Genomic DNA, 25,802 nt, shown 5'->3' with positions numbered 1-25,802 from the left:
CTCTACACTGTATCATCTCGTCACAACTTGCGTACCCTCTCCCTTACCGCTCTCTCTTCCTCTGTCTTATCCTCCCTACACTCTGTTGAATCCTTCTCTCTTCTATCCACTGATGCAGCCTCCTCCACCCTCCTGTCCACTCTTTCCTCATCCTTCGACTCTCTCTGTCCACTGACCTCAAGGCCAGCACGATCCTCTCAACGTGCTCCTTGGCTGTCTGAAACCCTGCAAGCTTGTAGAATAGAGCTCCGGGCAGCTGAGAGGAAATGGAGAAAAACCGGCCTCCCTGATGACCTAAAACCTTATCTCTAAAACTGGTCACATCCAAGCGGGCAACCACCTGCCCCCTCGATCCTATCCCCTCCCCTTTTCTCCAATCCATCTCCAAAGACCTCCTTCCGTTCCTTACCACCTTAATCAATTCCTCTCTGTCCACAGGATCTGTCCCAGCTGCCTTCAAGACAGCCAGAGTCAAGCCTCTTCTCAAGAAACCAACTCTTGACCCGTCTGCAACTACAGACCGGTATCCCTTCTCTCCTTCTTATCTAAAACCCTCTAACCAACTGTCTCACTACCTCCTTTGGAACAACCTCCTTGACCCTCACCAATCCCGCTTTAAGGCTGGGCACTCTACTGAGACTGCTCTCCTTGCTGTCATGGAGGCCCTCCACTCTGCTCGAGCTTCCTCCCTCTCCTCTGTTCTCATTCTTCTGGACCTGTCCGCTGCATTTGACACAGTAAAACACCCGATTCTTCTCTCCAGGTGACGTGGAGAGGATCGCTGTCCTCTCCACGAGCCCTCACCACTGCCATTCCTCACCAGAGAAGCAGCACAACTCTTGGTCCAGACAATTGTGATCTCTCACCTTGACTACTGCAACACACTTTTGGCCAGTCTCCCCACCTCCGCCATCAGGCCTCTGCAGCTCATCCAGAATGTTGCCGCCCATCTGGTGTTCAATCTTCCCAAATACTCCCATGTCACCCTCCTCCTTCGCACCCTCCCAGTAGCAGCTTGCATCAGATTCAAGACCCTGGTGTTCGCCTACTGGGCGGCAAAGGGAACAGCCCCTCCCTACTGGCAAACAATGGTCAGACAATGAAGCCTCTGGACCAGGGATATTCTGGATCGAGTATTTGATGAGACATAAAGGATCTCCTCATTTATGGACACATGCCAATAAGATTATATCCATAAAATAATCAAAAGATAACTTGGTACGTCCTGTATTTACTTCAAAACCTTTTTTTTTGTTGCTATGTGAAGGCAGTGATGATACAATTTAATGTTTAGAAAGACCATTTGAAAACAATGCAGTTGATTTTGGCAACATCTCAACATTTTTGCACCTTGGGAACGTAACCCTTGCCGAAGAACTGTGCTGCAGATTTTTTTCTTTTGTTTAAAACAGTACTGATGCTGTTTGGAGAAACAATACATCAGAACCATAGCTTGTTATCAAACTCACTGGTGTTGGGTGGTGGAGAGAGGGGATTCTCTAATAGACCACAATGGTAGGATCTGATCCAAGCTGAGGCCACAGCTCCTGACTGACTCCCTGTGGTGAACAGTGGAAGGGCTGCACACACAGTTAACTTCACTTCCAAAGAGATGTGTGTGTGTGTGTGTGTGTGTGTGTGTGTGTGTGTGTGTGTGTGTGTGTGTGTGTGTGTGTGTGTGTGGGTGGGCGTGCCTGAGTGTGTGCTTGAAGAGCAGATCATCCATTCTTAATAAAATGAGGTAAATGGAAATATGAATTTTAATTGTTGTCAACTAGTTAATTACATAACATTACTTGGCCTACTGCATCTTGAATCTTGTTATACATTCCAAATAGACTACTGTACATCATTTGATAATTTGCCACTTTAAAATCAATACCAGTGCGACAGTATGACGTGCTACAGTAAGTTGTTAACCCAGATATCAAAACAATTCCCTATGTTACAAAAGCTTGATATGATTAAGGACAAAATGAAATCAATAATAAAACACAGTTACGTACATTTATTGTCAAGTCATCAAAGTAAGTTCACTATCACTGTACAGTATCAGTAATGACATATGACATAGCAGTCTCCCATCAGAACTATAAAAAAAAAAAAAGGAAATCAACACAGTCATTTAAGTGATTTCCCCAGTTAGAATATTAAAATCATATCTGCCTACATTAACCAACAAATAAGTTATTTTTGTTTCATTAAATGAAATGTTTTACTTAACGTAAGTGATGATACAGCATGAGTTACTATCCAGACGATCAATCATGATGTGACAATATGTTTTTCATTAGGTAATGATGACTATAACAGCCTGTGATTGAGGTACATTCTGATTTAAACTTTGTCATATATGTGTACCGTAATTAATGTGACAAATTCACATTTACATTTAGTGATACTGAATAATAGACTCATAGACTAAATTCACTTATTGTAACAGTCTAAAAAGTAAGGCACAGCCTTTAAAGCAGGCATACAATATATAACATGTAAGACCAAGCATTTATTAACACTGAGCAAAACATGACAAAATCGCTGCTTCTTACAGTCTCTTATAAATAAGGCACAGCCTCATTGAGTAGGTATTATCAGAAGTGGGGAGAGACTTTGGTCTTCATAAGAATGCTAGCTTTACAAAACAGTGGTATTTGATATTGAAAGGGGCAGCAACATCCTTGGACTGGCCATCTGAAACTGTCTATGTAAGTCAGTGGAGAGACAAAGCAGCATCAGTAACTTGACTTAGGAAACAGGACACAGCTTAGTACTATTCACCATAGTGTACATTCCTTTTCCTTGTGCCAACTGAAAATACTGAACATGGAATTTTGATTTGTATCTATTATTTTCACATCCAACCTTTCCCATTTCACTTGTCCCTGTATCTAAAAGGTATCTCTCAAGAGAACTGTTCAGACCATCTTCTCCCTTCATATCAGTGGACTGGAGTTGCTTGTCATTTCAGGTGAGAAAGAGAAGATTGGAGCCCATTCCACAGAGTCCAATAATGATAAAGGTTAAAGGCCAGGGTGCTAGATGGGGGGCTCCAGTTTGTTGGACAGAGCAGTCAACACCTGGTCAAACTTGGCGTAGCGTTCAGCTTGGTTTCCCTCTGCCCCCCGACTCCCCCAAAGTAACCTCATCTGGAATTCTGTCAGGAAGACCTCCAGAACCTCAGTGTGCTCCAGGAACCCTGCAAGTGCACGACACACAGCTCAACATCAGAAGCCTCACTCAGAATGAAGATACGTATCCATGCAATCTCATTTAGATTTTCATACAAGGACATGAATACAACATCATTTCAGTACAATGCCTAATATCTGAACATGGTTTGGATTTGTTGACATAGACCCCCTGTCCCTTACCCTGTAATTTGGTCTCTGCATTGGTACAGTAGATCCCCCCCAGCTGTGCGATGGTACGTGCCGCCCCCAGATGACTCATCACCACATCCACCCCTGCTTCCACTGTCTCCCACGGCTCCACCCCCTCCCCGACCGCCACACTTTTCTCCAGGAGGGACAGAAGTGGGACCACATGGGGGAACGATGTGTTTGATAATGGACAGCTCTCTTAAAAAGGGGAAAGAGGGGTTCATTAAGCACTGCATTGACACTGACAGATACTCCGACCGAAGCCAAAGTGTGCATTCACCACTCTTTAAGGGACACAATAGGATACCTTTCCCATCGTTCATGCTCTTCATGAAAGGCTTTAGCGTTTTCTCATAGAGGATGGCGCCCTCTGTGTGTCGCTGGCGTAACATCATCCACGTCTGCTCCAGCCGCGAGATCTGAGGGGGAAAAGGAAACAAATTGTCAAATCATGCTACACACAGTACAACATAGCTTAGGCCTATGCATTTGCCACCATTAGACCTTACAGTACATAATACTGTCAATGAGTTCTCCTAATGACCTCTTCACCCCCACTACCCCCCTGTACAAGTTTCTCTCCTGTTAATCTATATTTTTTTCTAGCATTGTGACTGCCTATGGCCCCTGGTCCGAGCATTGATTACTTTATCTTATGATGACTGATGGATAAATGATTCACTTACTTAAACAAATGTATTTGTTGTAAGTCGCTTTGGATAAAGGCGTCTGCTAAACGCCATAAATGTAAATGTAAATGAGTTACTTTCAAATACCCGTGACTGGCTGTACCTGGCTCGCTACCAAACTCTTTCCATTTCATATGTAATAGTTAGTATGTGTAGTACCTGTGGTAACTCTAATGCTCTCATGATGGCAGCGAAGCCAAACATGTTGCCCAGGTTGCTCTTGAGTTCAGCGGCCATCTGGATGGTTTTGTGTAGCAGGGCAGCTCTCTCCTCAGTACTGCCTGTGCAGCCCAGCACATGCACGGCTAACATGATGGACATGGTCTGGAACCTATGGGATGGAGAAGGCGCAGACAAAAACATTAGAACTTTAAAACTATTTGGTGACTAAAATGATCGAAATGTCAGAACAGAACATAATCTGAAAGTGGAGAGGAAAGCGCTTTTCTTTCACTTTATGACGTTCACTCGCACATCATAGATCCTGTCCTCACCTTTCCAGCAGGTCCAGACGGAGTTGGTGGCCTTGTGGGAGGGTCAGGAGCTCCATCCCTGAGCATACCCCCATCCTTCTTTGCATCTCTGGAGTCACCTCCAATATCCTGGCAATCTGAGGACCCAATGGTATACAGGTAATGTTGTTGGGGATGTGTGTTTGTACATGTGAGTGTGTGTGTGTGTGTGTGTGTGTGTGTGTGTGTGTGTGTGTGTGTGTGTGTGTGTGTGTGCGCGTGTGTGTGTGTGTGTGTGTGTGCGTGTGTGTGTGTGTGTGTGTGTGTGTGTGTGTGTGTGTGTGTGTGTGCATGCATGCATGTGTGAGCGTGCGCCCGTACCACGCAGTCAGCCTTGGTGATGTGTTTAGCTGCTGTCTTAGCATCCACTTCAGCTAGCAGCTCCTTCACCCTCCTCAGAAAGCCCATCTCCAGGGGTTTGTTCTCCTTGGGCATCAGGGTAGACTGGTACCTACTGGGTCTGAAGGCAGACACTGTCTCTAACACAGGAACAAAATACACATTCCCATTCACTGGGCCTACACCCAACCCCTCCTCCGCACAGAGTCTCTCCACATAGCTCTGAGCTGGTGGGGCAGGGTAGAGCTCGCTGTAGCTGTTCCCTGTGTCTGTAGTGAGATAGCTGTGGGTTGGCGAGGCCTGGGTCTTGATGGTCCGTTGTGTGTCGGGGGTGTTGTTGTTGGGGGAGGGGCAGGGTTGGGCTCCACAGGAACGTCTGGAGACAGATGGGGAGGGAGCCACACTCGGAACTCTGCTGCCACACAGGCTCCTGTTCTGGGTGACTGTAGAGGACACACAACATGATTAACATCAGACTACATCAGTCTATACCTCATTTCTCATGGTGTTTTTTACAAGTACTGTCGCAGAAAAGAATGCAATTCAACATTATCAGTGGATTATTCTCATTAAGCTTAGTTACACATTGAAAAAATACAGAGATCTGGACCATTGTAGCATGACCTGTCACTGTATTCAGTCTACAGGATTTCCAGTATATAGTTGCCTGTAATTGGCTGAGTGCATTCTTTACTCTTATTCGAAGATTTGAATCCTAACAACCTGCCCGGACACATTGTACATATTGTTTGAGGTACAGTAGAGCCACATACAGCACTACTAGCAGGTATTTTGCTGAAAAGCCTTGTTTATGCACAGGTAAGTTATGGGTGGTGGTGCTCATTTAGAAATTCCTGTCTTTTGCGGCTTTTGACAAGCCATAACTTCTCACTTAAGACACAGTTTTTGGTCATTAATACAAGGTAAAGCACAGTCATAGGCAGCATGCTATCTTCACCTTTCCCCTGTTTACCTACCAGGACCTTGTTTACAGGGTGTAATACAATGCGTCTTGTAGGTTACACAATAGTGTGCCCTTGAACTTGAGGTGCATTGGACGCAGGGCTTATCTACAAACAACATGATGGGTGTGAGCAAAATAGCATTTTAATCATGACTAATGATAATTTGGAAGTTTACATACACCTTAGCCAAATACATTAAAACTCAGTTTTTCACAATTCTTGACATTTAATCCTAGTAAACATTCCCTGTCTTAGGTCAGTTAGGATCACTACTTTATTTTAAGAATGTTAAATGTCTAGTATCTACTACTCTAGAGAGAATTATTTCTTTCAGCTATTATTTCTTTCATCACATTCCCAGTGGGTCAGAAGTTGACATACACTTAGTTAGTATTTGGTAGCATTGCCTTTAAATTGTTTAACTTGGGTCAAATGTTTTGGGTAGCCTTCCACAAGCTTCCCACAATAAGTTGGTGGAATTTTGGCCCATTCCTACTGACAGAACTTGTGTAACTGAGTCAGGTTTGTAGGCCTCCTTTGGAAGTATGCTTGGGGTCATTTTCCATTTGGAAGACCCATTTGCGACCAAGCTTTAACTTCCTGGCTGATATCTTGAGATGTTGCTTCAATATATCCACATCATTTTCCTTCCTCATGATGCCATCTATTTTGTGAAGTGCACCAGTCCCTCCTGCAGCAAAGCACCCTGACAACTTGATGACAGGCTTCATGGTTAGGATGGTGTTCTTCAGCTTGCAAGCCTCCCCCTTTTTCCACCAAACATAACAATGGGCATTATGGTCAAACAGTTCCATTTTTGTTTCATCAGACCAGAGGACATTTCTCCAAAAAGTAAGATCTATATCGATATAGGACTCGTTTTACTGTGGATATGGATACTTTTGTTCCTGTTTCCTCCAGCACCTTCACAAGGTCCTTTGCTGTTGTTCTGGGAATGATTTGCACTTTTCGCACCAAAGTACGTTCATCTCTAAGAGGCGTGGTCCCATGGTGTTTATACTTGCGTACTATTGTTTGAACAGATGAACGTGGTACCTTCAGGCGTTTGGAAATTGCTCCCAAGGATGAACCAGACCTGTGGAGGTCCACAATTTTTTGACTGATTTGACTGATTTCTTTTGATTTCCCCATAATGTCAAGCAAAGAGACATTGGGTTTGAAGGTAGGCCTTAAAATACATCCACAGGTACACACCTAATTGACTCAAATGATGTCAATTCGCCTATAAGAAGCTTCTAAAGCCATGACATAATTTTCTGGAATTTTCCAAGCTGTTTAAAGGCACAGTCAACTTAGTGTATGTAAACTTCTGAACCACTGGAATTGTGATATAGTGAATTATAAGTGAAATAATCTGTCTGGAAACAATTGTTGGAAAAATTACTTGTGTCATGCACAAAGTAGATGTCCAAACCGACTTGCCAAAACTATAGTTTGTTAACATGAAATCTGTGGAGTGGTTAAAAAATAAGTTTTAATGACTTCAACCTAAGTGTATGTAAACTTCCGACTTCAACTGTATATACATATGTCTATGAAGCCAAATTATAATGAGTCATGATTAAAATGCTATTTAGTTGAAATATTGTTCCTGGACCATGGTTAATAATCATCATTCTAAAACACAGTCTGCATTTAAAATCAACATTTTGAGTCACAGATCAAATTTATGTTTTTTTATTTATTTAATTTAACCTTTATTTGTACAGGGGAAACACACTGAGACCAAGGCCTCTTTTGCAGGTGAGAAAAACAAAATACAATACAGTTCAATACAAAAATCAACCAAAGTTAACCAACTCTGAGAACGGGTTAGGTCATTTATGTTCTTGAATTTTAATAATGAGGTTAGGTAAGTTGGAGGTTTATGCAGTCGGGCTTAAGTACAAGTAATGAAGAGATCTAAGAGATTTTAATGAGGTCCAACCAACCTTTTGATAAAGTATGTAATGATGAATATTAAAACTATCACCTGTGATAAAGCTATGGTAGATTTTAAGAGTAGTGGCTGCTGCATTTTGGTAGATGATATCACCATAATCAAGCACTGGATAAAAGTTGATTGTTCAGGAAGCAGATTGTGCAACTATCAACTTTCATGCCAGTTTTTGATTATGGTGATATTATCTACCAGAATGCAGCAGCTACTATTGTACTAATGTAATCCGAGGTGAGCTGGTGTTCATGAAAAAACAGAACTAAGCCCCTAAGCCGACTAAGCTTAATTATATCTCATCTGGGTCTGTGAAAACAACCAATCAATGCATTCCACACAGTTATTTCCAATGGAGACATTAACATTCACAATGAACAATTGAAATATATTCCTGAAAAGTCTATTTTCGATTCATCAACCCCTAACCAAAGTGTTGCGCATGTCTGAACCTTCCCTCATAAACAGCAGGCACGTTAGTCTAACAGAGCCTGTGCAATTACAGTGTTCCGCTACGTGCCACAACCTGTGAACTTTGCACCACAGGAGTGGCTAAACAAGTTACTCCAGCTCACAGCCCCACAGTACTGCTAACTGAGATGTTGTGAGTTGAATCGCTGCTCTTAAGGATGTTGGCAAAGCATTGGGTTGGATTTAAGACTACTTGTGCATCTCGCTAAATTTGGTAAGTTTAATGTTACAAATAAAAAGTTCAAAGTAACAAGTCATGGAAGTTTAAAACTTAATGTAATGTATTGTACTGTATTGTAATGTACATTAATGTAATGTAGGGTTAGGTTAGGTTTTTGAAACAATTTCTTATCACAATAACTTCAATTGGAAAGAGAATGATTGAGGAGATCATTTTTTGTGAGGTTTATGAGAGCTATTTCGTAGGTTGAAAGCAAAGCAGGTTGCTTATGAGATGTTGAACCTCCCATACGCTCTAAATGGAATTTGCCAGTTGAAATTCATGGAGGGATCTTAGTTCAGGCAGGACACTGTACGGTGACAGATCAGCTGTATGCACCCGACACAATCATGTTACCTCTCTGTAGCCTACAATATTGCTGCTGGTACTGTTGGTTGTTACAATTGTGTTTTTCCCACCACCGCCCCCAGCCTCCACCAGCTTTGGTTCTGCTCAGTCTGTATTTATAGATGATAGATGTATGGGCTCCCTGCCATGATACAGTATAAACATACTGTACATGTATGTGTTGTGATCAATAAATGGTTAAACTAAGACAAGAGTGTTCTTGACTGAGACACAAAAATGGCACAAATGGTACAAAACAAAAACACTTCTCCACAACAATTTTAAGATGTTAAGAAATATTATAATTGATATGTGTTATACAAAAAAATTGATTAAAAAATAGATAATGATTGCGGAGTCATTGACACAATTTTAATCTGACCTGGGCATTTGGTTTGACAATTTGGTTTTGTGTATAGAGCCCTCCTGCATGAACTCCCACCTTACCTAACCTCATTACTGAAATACAAGAACATCAATGAACTCATTCTAAGAGTCGGTTAACTGTTGAGGTTCCTCGGATCTCCACTGAATTGGGTAAATCCGCTTTTAGTTGTGGTGCACCTCACTGCTGGAACAATCTGAAGAGTGTTCAGTTGGTTGCTCTGGTGCCACTTGGGCAGTTTAAAGTTTTAATTAGGGCCTCTTTGTTGAAAAATGTGTTTGTTTTTCTTGATTGTGTTTTATAATGTTGTCATTTTGTATTTTATTATGTACATTTGTAAACTGTGTGTATGCAGGGCTCATTTGTAAAAGATACCTTGGTCTCAATGGGAGACCAAGATAAAATAAAAGTTAAATAAAATAAATAAAGGGGTTAATAAAGGTGTGGGAATCTCAGAGGAAATGAGAGATGAAGTTGCTCTGTAACTGCAGTAACTGTGTCTCCCTTGTATCTTCTGACCAAAGAGGCCAAAGAGATGCATGCACCAACCCTCCTCACAGTTGCTGTGCTGCTCTTTACTCTGCCTAATGTCTATGGGGGGAAAGTCCTGGTGTTCCCATTGGATGGGAGCCACTGGGTGAACATGAAAGTCCTTGTCGAAGAGCTGCATTCCAGAGGCCACACTATCACAGTGGTTCGGCCATCAACCAACTGGTACATCAAGGAGAAGTCCCCTCACTATACGTGTGTCACCATCCCTTCCCCTGGTGGTGGACTTGATGAGAAATTATTCGGCTCATTTGTGACTAGACTACTGAATATCCAAAGGGAGGGTCAGCCTTTCTGGTCTCGTATGAGTTTGGAGATGGAAATAGTAAAAGGGTTCTATAAGTTACACAGGGATATGATTACGATGATGACTCAGATTTTTGAAGATGCTGAGCTGATGAAATCTTTCAAAGACAGCAAGTATGACCTGGTTCTGACGGACCCTGCCATTGGTGCAGGGACATTGCTGGCTCACCGCCTCGGTCTCCCTCTAGTCTTCAACGTCAGGTGGTCAATCCAAGGAGAGGGTCATAATGCCATCGCCCCCTCACCACTTTCATATGTCCCAGTCCCTGGAGCAGAGCTGACAGACAAGATGACTTTTCTTCAAAGAGTAAAAAATGTCCTGTTTTATTGTTTTACATGTTGGCAAGTCATTTACGTCATAGACCCTCATTACATACCGTTCGTCCATCGTTATTTTGGCCCTGACATACACTACATGTCGCTGTTCCAGGACGCCGACATCTGGCTCATGAGGAATGATTTTACTTTTGAGTTTCCGCGTCCCACCATGCCAAACGTGGTCTATATGGGCGGCTTCCAGTGCAAACCTTCCAAGCCCCTCCCCCAGGACATGGAGGACTTTGTCCAGAGCTCTGGAGACCACGGGGTCATCATGATGTCTTTGGGGACATTAGTGGGACAGCTCCCAGAGGACATTGCGGAAGACATCGCCGCTGCTTTTGCACAACTGCCTCAGAAGGTCATCTGGAGGCACACTGGGAAGAGACCCTCGACTCTGGGAAACAACACCTTACTGGTGGACTGGCTTCCGCAGAACGACCTCTTGGGAAACCCCAAGACCAGAGCCTTGGTGGCCCACGGGGGCACCAATGGACTTCAGGAGGCCATTTACCACGGTGTTCCCATAGTTGGCCTTCCTCTGATGTTTGACCAACCGGATAACCTTTCCAGGATGAAGGTGAGGGGAGTTGCCAAGGTAGTGGACATTGCCACGGTTGACAGAGACATCTTTTTAGAGGGGGTGAAGGCAGTGCTCAATGAGCCGTCTTATAGGGAGAACATGCAGAGGCTCTCCAAGCTGCACAGGGACCAGCCAATGAAGCCTCTGGACCGTGCTATGTTCTGGATCGAGTATGTGATGAGGCATAAAGGGGCTCCTCATTTACGGACACATGCCAATAAGATGTCCTGGATTCAATACCATTCTGTTGATGTCATCGCCACTTTGCTGGCAGTTGTGTTGCTTATACTGCTGCTATGCATTTTAGCTATTAAGTTTTTGTGGCGAAAAGTGTTTTGTGGAAGGAAAGTGAAAAATGAATGATGTGATGACGTTCTGAATATCAGATAATATCATCAATTTGTAAATCAAGAGATTATATCAACAAACGAATAGAAATATAATTTGATACATCGAGTAATTTTTTTGCTATGTAATAGCAGTGATGATAAAGTTGAATGTTTAGAAAGACCATTTGAAATAATCCAGTTGATTTTGGCAACATCTCAACATTTTTGCACTGTCAGAGAGTAACCATGCTGAAGAAATGTGCTTCAGTATGATACTGTGCGTGTTTTTTGTTTTTTTTAAAGGATTGCTGATGATGTTTGGCAAAACAATAAAACTGAACCATAGCTTATCAAACTCACTGGTGTTGGGTGGTGGAGAGAGAGGGGATTCTCCAATTGACGACAAGGGTTGGATCTGATCCAAGCTGAGGCCACAGCTCCTGACTGGCTCCATGTGGTGAACAGTGGAAGGACTGCACACACACACACACACACACACACACACACACACACACACACACTGTTTCACCTTTTGTTGACAATATACATATTCAAACCATATCTATCATTTGTATCCTTAAAAGTACAGGATGACAATAAACAGGGCTAAAGTGACATTATGGCCAAAAGAGAGGAGGACAGTGAACAATCCAATCTCACCTCAATGGGAAGATCTTCTCCGTTACATTTCCGCTCCGGCTCTTGACCAGTACTCCTCTCTGACAGGAGGGAGAGCTCACCAGTCCTCTTTTAGAGCTAGCCAGACAGAACGCAGCCTGCAGGTAGCGCAGTGGCAGTGTACGGTTGATGGGACTATGGATCTGGGCTCCACTCTGCTGAGTCAAAGCTGTCCTGTTCCCCACATAGAAATGTACCAGTGCTTGGACAGAGTCAAAGGCTTCCCCCTCCAGGGTGAACTGGACCCGGGTGTAAGCCTCACTGGACTTGACCAGGACTTTGCTGATTAAGAAGTGTAGGGTGCTGTGGTTCCAGTGGCATGTGAGCACATAGTCTCGCTGGCTGGAGAGAGAGTCTCTGATGAGGAAATCCCCTTGATGCACCACAAGAGTCTCTGACACCTGCCAATCATAGACACAGTAGAGAAGGAGAGATAGGAATAATATATTGTTTATATCATATTCGGATATTCATAAATCATACCATTTTTGAACGACAAAAGGTAATGGCTGAAATAATACTTAAAATGAGCTGCAAGAAAAAAAAAATGCTGAAAGAATGAATGAATCTTCATATGAATCTTCAAAGGTGCAGACATAGATCAATGGAATATGTGAGAGACTGAAAACCCCCCGCAAGCTTGTCAGAGTGCTCCCTCCTATCCTCCTCTATCCCATTGTATAGAATCAGGAAATAAATCAAAGCAAATGTGATCACTAAAATGTGATAACTAAAATAGCATTTACTGTATTTGTTTAAAGAGGTGTGTGTGTGTGTGTGTGTGTGTGTGTGTGTGTGTGTGTGTGTGTGTGTGTGAGAGAGAGTGAGTGTGGTTGTGAGAGTGTGTCAGTGTGTGTGTGTGTGTGTGTGTGTGTGTGTGTGTGTGTGTGTGTGTGTGTGTGTGTGTGTGTCTGTGTGTGTGTGTGTGTGTGTGTGTGTGTCTGACCTCCCAGGGTATTTGACCATGGTACCAGCCATGGCTCTGCAGGTTGCTGCTGCACAGTTTCAGCTCTTCCTCCAGCTCCTTATGCAGTTTCTCAGACGGGGCATCCAACCAGAACTTCTCCTTGGAGAACTTTAAAAAAGGCATAAGATGCGACTATAAAAATTAGAGTCCAAACAAGAATAGAAGATGTGTCTAAATCAATTTCATAAGCTCCTTGAGAAAACTGTTATCTTGAGTCAGCACCCGAGAGTCGATGCTGGTCCCTTTTGTAGCCTAGTCTGTTGTGAGATAGACTGTCTGACGCAGGGAGTGTTGAGGAAAAGTCTGGCATTCCCACACTGGCATCGCACTGACACCCGAGTGCAGTCTTGGGCAGGTTGTCAGGGTAACATCATTGTGCAACTCAGCCATCAATCAGTGAAGCTCACCTCTTTACACAGATTCCACCAGATACAATATATCAAGCAACCTCCAGTCACCAGTTAAATAACTGTTCTGGGAATTCTCTAAGTGGGCTGATCCACTGCTCCTAACTACTGTTCCCAGCGCTTCATCTAGGTGACATGTTGTTTTTATCAGCCCCCCCCCCCTTCTCTATTTAGTGGTCTGTCCCATGGGACCATGAATCAGTACTGGCAGTGGTCCAATAACACTTCAAAACAAAGAAACCTACTGTATAGACCTCGGGAGAAACGTAATAGCTTTCATGCTATTACCATACCATGTGCTGAGATTGAGATACTGTAACTGTGTGTTTGTCAAGTTTGAGGGGTTTCAATTATATGTCCATGCAGCGGAATTTCTTCCCACTCTCCATCCACCTTTCTCAGGTCACATCCAGTCGTATCCAGATCTTGCTCTGTTGCCCAGGGTAACCCTGCTGACTTGAAACTATTCCGCAGGAATGGGCTGAATTCCCAAACTCTTTTATGTCACCAATCCTAATTCAATTAGAGCTTGACCACTGTGCACACAGGACACTCCCCAGGGTTCTCCTGGTTTCAAATAAACACCGCTATAGAGGGGATTCCACAAAAAAAAGAAAAACACAGTTTTCTGTTTTTCAGCAACAACTAGGCAGCTCTTTAGCTCTACACTCACACGTTTCTGAGAGAATTTCCCCCAGAACCCTTGCTGTCCACTCTTGCTGTCTCCATCATATTCCATCTCATGTTAGTCAATGAGAAAGAGGTAGACAGTCTTACCTTCACGTATTCACCACTGCTATCCATGGGATCCAACTGGCTAAAGAGAGGGAAAAGCATCAGAAATAATCTTTAATTTTAGAATGAATATTTCATTTTCTTCATCATGATGACACAACATTCAGTGCCTTATTCCTCTGTGTGTGTGTGTGTGTGTGTGTGTGTGTGTGCGTGTGCGTGCGTGCGTGCGTGTGTGTATGTATACGTTAATAGGTCCTAGTGTTTTTTACATGTTTGTTTTCGATGCCAGTGTGTGTATGTATAATCATAACCACACTACCAGATGACAGGAAAACATAGCAACAAGGACAAAATGTGCTGATCTTTCCCATGACTTCTAGCTGCATCCTCTTTACTTCGAATGGGGGAAGTGTTACATAACATTTTAATAGGAGTTAAAAGCTGCAATACCTCCAAGTTCTGTGTTAATATGACAACACCCAGCAACTGCCTACCACACTACACAATAACAAACGTTCACAGGAGACTTAAGGAATGTACAGTATGGAGCTTGTGAAAGTGTTGAACATTTTTGGTAACACTGCTATTCCTTAGCATGGTGCGTACTTCCACGAGTACTGTCAAGAGACTTGACCTCTTGTTCCCAAAAACTCGTACATCTCGTACACGCACAACATTCAAGTTCAGCTGCTCCTGATCCTCCCCCACATACCATTCCTCACAGGCAACCAATTCCCACAGATTCTCTCCAGCTAAAGATACATTCACAAACAATCAGAAACACACACACACACACACACACACACACACACACACACACACACACACACACACACACACACACACACACACACACACACACAGGGGTCCCCCTCTACAACAATGGAAAATACACCAGCAGAAAGCAGAGGTATACTATGTCATTAACTGGCTAGAATAACCTGATATCATATACTTAATTGTTCCTACATATAAAACAAAACTCTTCTGCCAATTCACTGTGATCCATAATCCAGGGACCCTCCCTGTGCTTGGCTGGGTGGGTTTCCCCAGATGAAGATTATCATTTTTAAAGGCTCTATTAATGTCCTGTCTGTTAGCCACCAGCTTTGAAGCAGCTCACTCACCCTAACTGTCGACATCAGGACAGAAAGCACCGGTCCGCCTCAATAATAAAATAGGTGAAATAAATGTCACAATTCCTTTAGCAATGTGTTACATAACACCCAGCTCCCAGACTCCCCAAATGACAAACAGCTACTAGAATGCATTCAACTGAGAGCTCAGGGTATGTTTAATGTTCGACATTTCATACCAACTCAATAGTGTTTATTTATGGTCCATGAAAATCTAAATATACTTCTGAGGGTGATAACATGAAGCCATTTCAAGACAAAATGTAGCCTACTGTTGTAATAAATATCATGTTGACAGCAACTTTTGCAGAGTGCCTAAGCAAGACCGTTACAATGTTGTTACAGTATGCCGCTACGACTGATACAATGAATGTATTCTGTATGTAGACAGCAATAAACAAACCTATGCCCTTGGCGAGTCAACTTCTGATCATAAACATAAACTTTCACAACATCCATCATGAGATAGCTACCATTTTACTAGTTATCATTTCGAAAGCAATAATGTAGAACCTTACCTTAATCCCATTTATTTTAACGACTCGAGAAGGAATTGACCAGTATATTTCCCAAGTTTCGTTCAAGTCATTGCGCTGGACTGGACTGGACTAGACTGGACTGCTAACTGAGTGACTGGACCATCCGGAGCAATAACCCGAATAGATGGGAGGGACCTTTCGCATGACTGTCTTTGCTCGGAATTTACTTTTGCCATTGCAATGCTTTTAAAATATTTTCTTAAAATCAAATAACCCACCATTTAGGTACGAGACAATATAGTAGTAGTTTTCCAAATGGACCTTCAAAAACGGTAATGTCAGACTGTAACAGGCGTTTAAATCAGTGGTATGTCTCTTGAATTAAAATGTTTAAATAGGCTGCTCCCATGATGAAGCATCTAACAGTACATGATACAGATCTGTACAGCTTCTCGACCATTTTATTGCATGAAAGGTGTGACAAATCAGTTTCTCACCTGTCAAGTGCCTCTACCCCCTCTGAATCCTTTGGGGGCCTGGTTTCCTGTGTCCCCATGAAGTATTGACTCTCTGTCTTCTCGCCTGCATGGCTGTGATGTACCTCAGCTATAGGGTCCATCACCACATACAAGTCGGCTGTGAGTGTGGTTGATACTGGGGGGAGCCGAGCGGTGTTGGATGGCCTGACCATGGCTGCATTGGCATCTGAATGGTTCTCACATTTCAAGGGTGGAGTTCTGCCTTTTATACAACCAGGTAAAGGCCTGCTGTCCACACTGGAGAGACTAGCATTTGACAAGGCACTTAGCAGAGGAGAATCTCTGACATAGTCCCCAGTTTTACAGAGACTTTGTTCTCTGCTCAGCTCAGATTTGCTACTCCCCTTCTTATTTGACCCCTTCTGCTTCTCCTTACGGCGCACGGTCCCTACGTGGGTGTACATGTCGCAGGAGCGAGCATAGCCTGGACTGGGTAGGCAGGCATCCTCCATGTCATCAACCGTTTTGTGCTCTAAAGTTGAATCACTCTGGCTCTCATCATGCTTTAAAGTCGTCTTGGGGTCTGTCTTGTCAGACGAATGGTGGATTGAAAGATTGGAGAGACTCCAAAACCACTTAAAATCTGGGAAGAGGGAGGGAAAGTTACTGATTAATGTATATACACTTTTACTATTACTTTTACATTTGTTTTTTGATATTGCTGGTCTGTGGGATAAGTATTTTTTAGTTTTTGAGTCATGATTTCCATGTGAAAAAGGAATGCTTTGTGTTTTGTTCAAGCATGCATGGAATGTTATTATATTCATGCCTGGTGAAATCCTCACCGGATTCTATTTTGAACTGTTAGCTGAACTCTCTGGTTGTTTGATTATGTTTCTTCCCCAGGGACCCATTAGACTAGAGTATGAAAACCTGAAGCAGATTATTATTATGTATGCACTCTTCTAAATATAAGGATCCCTAGGGGGGCGTTTAGAGTGAGGGGAGAATGATAGATAGACATAATAGTGGGATATTGTATTTTCCTATAGTCATTTATTTACTTTTTGGAGAAGTGTAAAGCCACAGCGGGTACTATGGTACTGTACTTGCCACAGATAGAGAGAGTTTGACTGAAAGGAATTAAGAAACTGCACATATTACTATTATGTAACATTAGTACCATGTTATGTGGATTTCTCTATCTTCTACAAAGTATCAGAGGGATTTCTGTCATTTAAATTATTTTGAATGTACGTGGTTTCACTCCATGGTCCCTAATGATGCTCATTTAAAGGACTTAAATCAACTGTCCGTCAGGTTACACACTAACATAATACCAGTAATTACAACAAACATACTGTACTTCTGTTGTCTGTAGCAAGCATCCATTGTCTCAGTAAGAGTTAGTCTTACATTGTATACCAGTCTCCATTTTGAGTTAAGTACACATGCTGTTGGTATTGAAACAAAACAATGATCCATCTATGTATTGTGTAGTGTGTACAATTCAATATAAAGCTGCTTGTATATTTGTAAATGGAACAGTTGACAATGAGTGAACTGACAGAGAAACAAGAGTTAATACAGCACATTATTTTCAACAGAATCACAATGACAGACTATAGTAGCATAGTCCCTTGCCCTGACTCATCATATTAGCAAAGCACCAGGACTCTTGCATCACTCTAAATATAGTAGCCTATTGGTGTGATATTGGTGTGAAATGTGATATTCATGAAGAAGAAGTACAACTTACTCCGTTTTCGTTTGCTCATGGTTCAGGGTATGGATTCAGAGGTCTAGTGATACAAATCCAATGATCGTTGTTCTTCTGACATCTAGGTGGGGGGCAAGTGTAGCCTTCTCCTCCAACAGTAGTTCCCGCAGTGCAGTAGTGTGATGAACAGCATGCTTTTACCCAACAGAAATGTGCTTCCTGTTTTCTTGAGAGAGAGGAAGTATGACGTATGATTTCATAGCAATTCTATAGTAAATTTTGCAATCTATTATAGTCCCTAAACCCACAAAACGTCCAATGACCTTAACCATACTCTTTACCCTGAGGTATTTCACTTAATCAGTAGTTACTGACATAGGCCTCCTGTCGAATGACAGCAGTCACCCATTAGTTACTTAGTGTCACAAACTTTTATGTTGTAGTTTTCAGTGATCATTTTCTTTATTTTTTCTTTGTCGTCAAGGCTACCAAACCAGTGAATTGGTTTATACATATGGTCATGAATGTAACCAATATTACCAATGGTTTACAAATGACAAAATAAGAAAACAAAATATATGATCAGGAGGGTAACATATGCATTTCAGGTTTTTTTGAGGGGGGAGTGGTGGAAGGTGGGATTGACTCAGAGAGACTGAGCAGCGTAGGACTTTTTCGTCATTTTCTCTAAATTGCAACATACATTTCCCGTTGAGACTTTCTGATGAATATGATAGTTAACCCCAAAAATCTGATTGTCATACAGTTAACCAAGACCATAGAGCGTCATTTCCACATAAATGTACCGCTATCACTCACTGAGATGATGGAATGATAGCCAGTGTGTCTGCCACAACCAGAATGATTATTATGTAGGACCACACAAGGATGGCACTGTTAATGATAGCCAATGGTTCATGACTTCTTGGCCAAGCTGTGTGGAAACACCATGTACCATTCACGTCTTTACACTGTCAATACAGAAGTGATCTGTGTTATGGGGAAGGGAGAGATAGGGGGAGGGTGACACAGAGGTTAGCTTGTCCTAGAGAGAAGCAGTGCCTTTTAGGAAAGAGATTCATCATTGTAAATGTACTTTATTTAGCTGTTTTGCCTTTATTGCCTCTTTGGTAGGTATTTAGTTAATACAATTACAAAGGTCATGTTCTGGGTTATGGCACGAAAAAAACCCTACAGTTTACTCTCATCAATATAATGTGAATATGCATGAAGGAGTGTAGGCCTACCTTCCCATGATACTAGGCTTGTGAACAGATCAATATAATCGTAGCTGTTTTACAGGTTGTTTTTGAATGTGTTTTACGTTAAAGATAGTTGATGATATGTTGTGAAACCAGTGGCATGTAAAAGTTGTTCATCCTATATGTAGACTATGAGTTGCTGTTTGACTGGATTGAGATTTCGCAGGAATACACATGACGTCATTCCCTGGTAACAACGTTGTTGTTGCTAAGTTGTTACATAGCGCAATCGAGTTTCACTGGCAAAGAGTTTCACGGAAAAATGCCCAAAAAGAATGGGAAGAAAAGCGGAGATAAATTCACCAAAAAAGAGGGCATGGGATTTGGAGACAAAACCTGTTTTGACGAGTCGTTGTCTGAAAGTGGAAAAGAGTTTTACCGGGCGCAGATACGAGACCTGGAGGAACAATTAGAAAAGTGAGACTAGAATTGCGCATAATGACAACTGTTCTTCAAATTTATCAAATTCGCTTTAACGTGCTTGGCTACCAGAATAGTTTTTAACAGTCTGAACTTATGAAATTTAAATGTTTTTTTTATATCAAATTATTGTAAGCTATAGACATGCTGCCCTCGATGTCCCTACACATCAAATATACCAATCAATCAAGCTATGGATATAAACATAATTTTCATTAGAAGCTCATCTCCAAGAAGAGGACATGACCCCTTACCATTTTGAATGTGAACCTATTGTCTTTCTTCTCTCCTGCAGGTATCAACATAAATGTGATGACTTGGAAGTGCAACAGAAGGACTTCTCCTCTCAGTACTGCACTCTTGAGAAAGAGAAGAAGGACATTGTGCTGTACCTGAAGCGCTCGCTGGCCCAGAAAGAGGATGAGCTGACAGGCCTCTCAGAGAGACTGGTGGGACTACAGCAAGCCAAAGATGCCGAGAGGGATTCCTTTGAGCTGCAGCTGAGTCAACTCCGCCAAGACTTACAGGAGAACAAAGAAAACCTCACCTCAGAAAATATGGTGCTTGGTAAAAAAAAAAAAAAGACACCATCTCAATAATTACAATTTCATATACATCGACACAAATACATGCTTTCACACTCAGGTTGATTGTGGAAGTGATGAACCAATTCAAAATGGATTGAAACTCAGACAGATTGAACCTGTTCCTTTCTGCCCCTGTCCTACTGTTTTTAAATCCTGTATATCTCCATACATAGAGGGACTATCACAAGTCTAGTGGTCATCAATCTTGTTCCTGTGCCTGTCTCCACGGTGTTCAGGCTTTTGCTCTATATACTGTACATCCAGTGGCTCTCTAGGACCAGGACTGGTGACACCACGATTAGACTACACACTGGCCCTTTCTCAATTGTTAGAAACTCGATTCCTCATGTCCTCGCCTCCGTCCTCGCTTCCTTCTCCTAAAGCATCGTTGGACAATATCTAAGGGGAGGAACCTAGATCTTCTCATCCGATGCGTTTTGAGTAAGTAGCGAGAGGATGACAGAGGAGAGGACACGAGGAATCGAGTTCCTTACAATTGAGAAACGGCCACTATCCTATATGGCCAGTCCCTTTACGAGTGTCCTCTTTCTCCTTCCCAGCGGGTAAGCTGGCCGCCCTAGAGGAGTTCCGTGTGCAGAAGGAAGAGCTGATGGCTCACCTGGAGGCTTTGGAGGAGCAGCTGGGGCAGCAGAGGCAGGAGCACCACACCGTCATCTACAATCTGGAGAGGAAGGCCGTGCTGGACAACGACAGGTCTGGGCGACGCAGAGTGCCTCTTTTCAGTGAAACATACATTTTCAGTCAACGTATTCGAATCATAGTTGACATCACCGTGCATTCTACTTTTACATAATGCATCAATATGGTACATTTCAAAGGCATTTGCCTTATTTTTCGACGAGCGTTAGGTCATTCATCCACCATGACACTGAGCCTCTGCTCTTGTTCTGTTGCCTCCCTCTCCCTGTCCCTGCAGACTAAAGAAGGAGATGCAGCAGCATGTGGCGGCGGTGGCGGCAGAGTTCCGCCGCGTGTCGGACAGGAAGATGCCAGAGACAACCATGAGGGCCATCCACGAGAACGTGTCGGTGACGGCCCAGCTCAGTCAGCTGTCGGACAAGAGCCGTCAGCTGCTGGAGGAGAACGAGGCCCTCAGGGTGGTGGAGAAGCAGCTCCGCCGAGAGATGGAGGTCCTGGAGCCCCTGCTTAACCAGATGACCCGCAAGAATCTCAGCAACCAGAAGGTACAGTACTGTGAGACACAGAGGACAGGGAGCGAAAGTGAGATGACGAGACAGGAAAATGGGAACTACAATGGAGCAGACTTCCTCTACAGTGTTATTTCATTGTTATAAGAATGAGCTTTTAAAAAAACGATGTCTACCCTTCTCATTTCCTAAGGTGGTCCACCAGCTGACAGAGAAGTGTAAGCAGATGCACTCTGAGCTGGAGGAGTACGCCACGTCTCAAAAGGAGCATACACAACTGCAGGAGAATCACACTGCACTGCTGACAGGGTCGCAGGTGCTAAGGTCTGATGGTTCCATTCAGAATCCTGAAAGTTATTTTTAAGTTATTGTTTATGTTCCTATACACGTTGCTGTACATACCTAAATCATGTCTGAGCTGATTTATTGAGATGATTTATTCCTACTATCACAATTCAAAATCTGTATCCCATCCTTTGTTTTTTTTTAACCCATACTCCATATTGGAGAATTGTATTGGAATTTACCCTCAAATTCCAATTGTGAATGGCATTGAGCCCATCCCTGGTGTGTGCAGGGAGGAGCATGCCTTAGTGCTGGAGTGGTCAGGTAGAGACCGTGCAGAGGCAGACAGGCTGAGGAGAGAGCTGGAGGAAGAGAGGGATGTAAGAGGACAGCTGGAGACCATCCTACAGGATGCTGCCTTTGCCCTAAAACAGGCCCTGAAGGTATAAAGGCAGATACAAAAATATGTGGGATAAGAACTGTATTGGTGTAAGAGTTTGATACATTTTCATTGATTTCCTCATCATGCTCCAGCACAGTGAATAGTCTTCACTTTAATCAAAAAATGTCTTGAAGTTAGTTACTCAACATGGAGTTGTGTTATTAACATTGTGGTTAGAATGAGCTGTTTAGCGGTTAAAAATGCAACTTAACAGTAGCGCTTGGGGCCTAATTCCCTGGCCAACCCTAACAGGAGGTGCCTAAAGAGGAGGACTCGGAGGTGAAGACTATTGTCCGGAGGAACCAGATGATGCAGAAGCTGATGGCTGTCCTTGACACTGCTGCTCTGCTGGGGAAAGGGCCTGCTATGAAGGATTTCATCCCTGAGGGAGATTCTCTTCATGAGCTCAAGACAGGGCCTGACCCAGAGAGGTACTCTACTCACTACAGCATTCCTACCTACTGTAATGGCATTTCTACCTCCTGTAATGGCAGCTCAGGGACCAATAGTGAAGATGTTTCCTATCTACCTGTCTGTCACTGTATTAAACTTGCTATATTTATATGACAACATACACTTTTCTTGTCCCACACCTCTCTGTAGATCTGGACTTCTTTGTCCACTCCTCAAGTCCACCCACCTTTCCCACTTCAAGACCGGAGACCTGGGTCTTGTTCCACGGCAAACACACAACTACAGCAGCATACTGTCCAAGATGGGACCCCTCTCCAAGAACACCTGCCTTCGACTGCACAGGTGATTTAGCTGCATATTACTGTGTGTTGCTATTTTAATTTGTGTTAAAATCCCCCTTGAATAGATGCACTTCCCTTAGTGTACGTGTTTGTTAAATGTTGTAGTTCACAGCAGATATCAAGACAGTTTTATAGCTATTCAAAGAAACTCTAATGGTAATTTAACCAGATTTTGATTGGGCCATACATTCACAAAATCAAAGGGCCATTGGTTTCATGTATCAGACTTGGTCAAGCCTCTGATTTTGTGACCATAGTTCCTTTGTTCCTCAGGAAACCACCACCCCAGAAGAAGACCAGCCCCTCCAAGCCGCCTGGCCTAGAGAGCCTAGCCCCTTTGCTGGGTGACACTGTCAGAGGGACCTTGCCGTCTCCCCGCAAGACCTCTCCTACCAGAGGCAGCTCCACTGAGCCCATCCTCAGATAGGCAGTGCTGGCACTGGGCTTTAGACCCCTCTGCTGCTGTCACAGAGTTTATTTGGACATTTCCACCAGAAAATACATATTTACACTACTGCTTGATACTTCTTTGGCTTGGAGTGTTATTATCAGCACCGTTTTGTTTTCAGCCATTAGGTGGCAGCAACAACTTACTTTCAAACGTCAGAGGAACGCTGCTCCTCCCAGCGCCACTTGCATTAGAGTACACCGTCAGACTTCATTTAAAGACTAGAATACATGGCAAAGGCACAGTGAGGACTATGAATCATATGGTATTGGTAGGTTTTAGGTAAAATATATGAGGAGAAATTAGCACAGAATTACACAGGCATTTTATTTTACTTTTACTCCTTATAAAGACCATTATGTTGATCAAGAAATGATAAACAGTGCACACTTAATCACTGTTCAATCAGATATTAGTGAACTAGATGACTCTCTAATGCTTCAATGGAGCTCTTTTATTGTGTGTGCAGGGCAGGATGACTATTGAACATTACTGCTGCCCCATCTGTTAGGATGTCTGATGTCTGACATTGTCAAGGTCTCTTTGATACAAATAAATAGAGTCTATGAAGACATCTGGTTTATCAAATGTATATGTGTCCTCCGCTGCAGCACCATCTGCCCAATGAGCGGTAAACTTGCTAATTTATTTCTTCTTAATTTTCGCCTGTTCAACTTAATCAATGATGTCATTGCACATCAAGAACACAATGTCACCTAACTCCCTTGGAGACTTTTGATTACAATACCGTACTAATAATACTAGTAAAAGTACTAGTAATAATAATAATAATAATAATAATAATAATTGATCATGTGTATAAACTGGGTTATATATTCTCCATGGCATTTAAAGAATAGAGACTGCATCTCAATCTGAATAATGGCATAGAAATGCCATGATCGAGCAGGCGTCCAGATTTCAGTTATGTTTATTCATCAACATATAGAGGAGTTCCTGATGTTCTCCCCCTCACAACTCTTTGTCATATCCCTTTCTAATGGATGCGATGACATTTTGGAAGTGACACTGTGAGAGCCTGGGTGATGTGAGACAATTGCACTTATTTTCAGACAACATCATCCACAGTTTTGTAATATTAGTGTTCAGTGCCCTATTGTTTGCCAATTTGGCAGAGTTCCCTCAATGTGACTATTTGATGCTATTTAGATGCTATATTAACATTCCAAATATTTTGTCATTATACTACCCAGTAGGCATACGTCAACATTTAGTTCTGTATATCTGTTAGTATGCTTTTTCGCATCAAAGCTTGAAATGAGTTCTCTCAATAATTTATGTTTTCCTCAGTGCCTCGTTTGTGGGACTTATCTTTTGATGATCCATGAAAAGACATCAAGGCAGAATCTCCTCTTACTAGCAAGATGTATTACATGTCTCTGTGCAGTAATTCCCAAGGGATGTTACCTGTCTTCACAGCTCCTCAAAATAAAAGAAGTATCTCTTTAAGTGGGCCACTGAGGTTCTGAGGATCCACAGTATGGTTTCCCCTGGTAGAGCCACCATTCTGTCCATGGGTCTGGGCTATTCAAATGGATCACGTCATGCATGAACCTGGCAGTGAAATGTTAAACACATATATATATTAGAGGTGCAACTGGAGCAAAAAGAAAGCAGATGGCTGTGCCTGCACTGGCTCAGGTCCTCTTTTAGACCGCTCCAACAGCAGACGGACCCTCTATCCCCCTGAAAGGCAATCAAAACCATCAGAAGCTGTTATCTAACATTTCAGTGTTTTGAAGTGCTGCCTCGTTGGGGGAAGAGTGACGGATACTGGTGGCATGGACATCTATAGATGGATGAAAGCCAACTGCAGCCAGGAGACTGAAGCGCTGGCATTGACATCAAGTAAATGGTGATTCATAGGTTATGTATATCTTTTTTTGGTAAAGTATGCTTCAAATATACATGAGTTCAATATTGACGATACTTCAATGATACATTGTTTCTGAATAGGTACAGGTTGAATTGATCTCTCATAAAAGCACCGAAGTCCTTACTCTGTACTTGATTTCTGATGAACACCAGGGAAGCTGTAGTGTGGGTGTCCTTATCATAGCTGCAGTTTCTCATGACCTTGAATGCCCATGAAGCGGTAGAGCTGTTCTGAACATGCAGCAGTTCATCAAATATTTACACCCAGATCTAATTCAGGACTTCATGTGGTGTTTTTCTTTCCTTGGCCTCAGGGTCTGTTCCTGATGGGGTTGAGTGAAATAAAACAAACCAAATCTGTATGAGTGCCTCCTGCTTGTTTTAGAGGAAACATGGATAAAAAGAAATGTCTGGAGGAGTGTTATTTCATTGGCATTTTGTTAGCAGTTGAGTCATCACACAAGGTCAAGTTCTGAGGTTAAAACGATAGACAGTCAATGCAGGAATATTCCTTTCAATTCACTCTATTCCTCCAGTCAACACAGAATGTGCTGTTGTATCTCATGTGGAGTGCAAGATTGAGATG

General features: G+C 42.6%; 3 protein-coding genes across 4 annotated transcripts; 2 read left to right on the top strand and 1 right to left on the bottom strand.

Moving 5' to 3' along the window:
- Positions 1-1,806: 1,806 nt before the first annotated feature.
- sh2d3cb (SH2 domain containing 3Cb) lies at positions 1,807-14,307 on the bottom strand. Its single transcript, XM_083673718.1, has 10 exons — positions 14,178-14,307; positions 12,973-13,101; positions 12,009-12,427; positions 11,709-11,821; positions 4,903-5,363; positions 4,564-4,679; positions 4,229-4,400; positions 3,688-3,799; positions 3,372-3,578; positions 1,807-3,196 (listed from the first exon to the last, which is right to left on the bottom strand). The coding sequence occupies exons 1-10, from the start codon at positions 14,235-14,237 to the stop codon at positions 3,036-3,038; spliced, it is 1,950 nt and encodes a 649-aa protein (XP_083529844.1). The 5' UTR covers positions 14,238-14,307; the 3' UTR covers positions 1,807-3,035.
- Positions 9,799-11,551, top strand: LOC310807301 (UDP-glucuronosyltransferase 2A3-like; the record flags this gene model as incomplete). The annotated part of the gene is made up of 1 exon (XM_083673719.1): positions 9,799-11,551. The coding sequence occupies one exon, from the start codon at positions 9,799-9,801 to the stop codon at positions 11,380-11,382; it is 1,584 nt and encodes a 527-aa protein (XP_083529845.1). The 3' UTR covers positions 11,383-11,551.
- A 5,144-nt stretch (positions 14,308-19,451) lies between the features above and the next one.
- Positions 19,452-23,815, top strand: cfap157 (cilia and flagella associated protein 157). Of its 2 annotated transcripts, none has more exons than XM_083673149.1 (9): positions 19,452-19,631; positions 19,930-20,201; positions 20,782-20,935; positions 21,159-21,426; positions 21,584-21,714; positions 21,968-22,118; positions 22,370-22,548; positions 22,721-22,873; positions 23,146-23,815. In XM_083673149.1, the coding sequence occupies exons 1-9, from the start codon at positions 19,477-19,479 to the stop codon at positions 23,297-23,299; spliced, it is 1,617 nt and encodes a 538-aa protein (XP_083529275.1). In that variant the 5' UTR covers positions 19,452-19,476; the 3' UTR covers positions 23,300-23,815. The 2 variants fall into 2 exon arrangements, with proteins under 2 accessions (XP_083529275.1, XP_083529276.1); XM_083673150.1 differs by having other exon boundaries at positions 23,130-23,815.
- Positions 23,816-25,802: the final 1,987 nt, after the last annotated feature.

This window comes from Argentina silus (genome assembly GCF_951799395.1).
Source record: "Argentina silus genome assembly, chromosome: 7".
Classification (NCBI taxonomy): domain Eukaryota; kingdom Metazoa; phylum Chordata; class Actinopteri; order Argentiniformes; family Argentinidae; genus Argentina; species Argentina silus.
This window is presented reverse-complemented; position numbering and strand designations above follow the sequence as displayed.

What these genes read in the sequence shown, in the direction of transcription:
- cfap157 (XM_083673149.1), top strand. Translation starts at nt 19,477, where the DNA reads ATGCCCAAAAAGAATGGGAAGAAAAGCGGAGATAAATTCACCAAAAAA. An exon ending in AGAATCTCAGCAACCAGAAG is followed by an intron (nt 21,427 to 21,583) that starts GTACAGTACTGT and finishes TCATTTCCTAAG; the next exon opens with GTGGTCCACCAGCTGACAGA. An exon ending in CCCTAAAACAGGCCCTGAAG is followed by an intron (nt 22,119 to 22,369) that starts GTATAAAGGCAG and finishes CAACCCTAACAG; the next exon opens with GAGGTGCCTAAAGAGGAGGA.
- sh2d3cb (XM_083673718.1), bottom strand. Translation starts at nt 14,237, where the DNA reads ATGCTTTTCCCTCTCTTTAGCCAGTTGGATCCCATGGATAGCAGTGGT. An exon ending in GAGAAGATCTTCCCATTGAG is followed by an intron (nt 11,822 to 12,008) that starts GTGAGATTGGAT and finishes GTGTGTGTGCAG; the next exon opens with TCCTTCCACTGTTCACCACA. An exon ending in CTCTCCACCACCCAACACCA is followed by an intron (nt 5,364 to 11,708) that starts GTGAGTTTGATA and finishes TGTCCTCTACAG; the next exon opens with TCACCCAGAACAGGAGCCTG.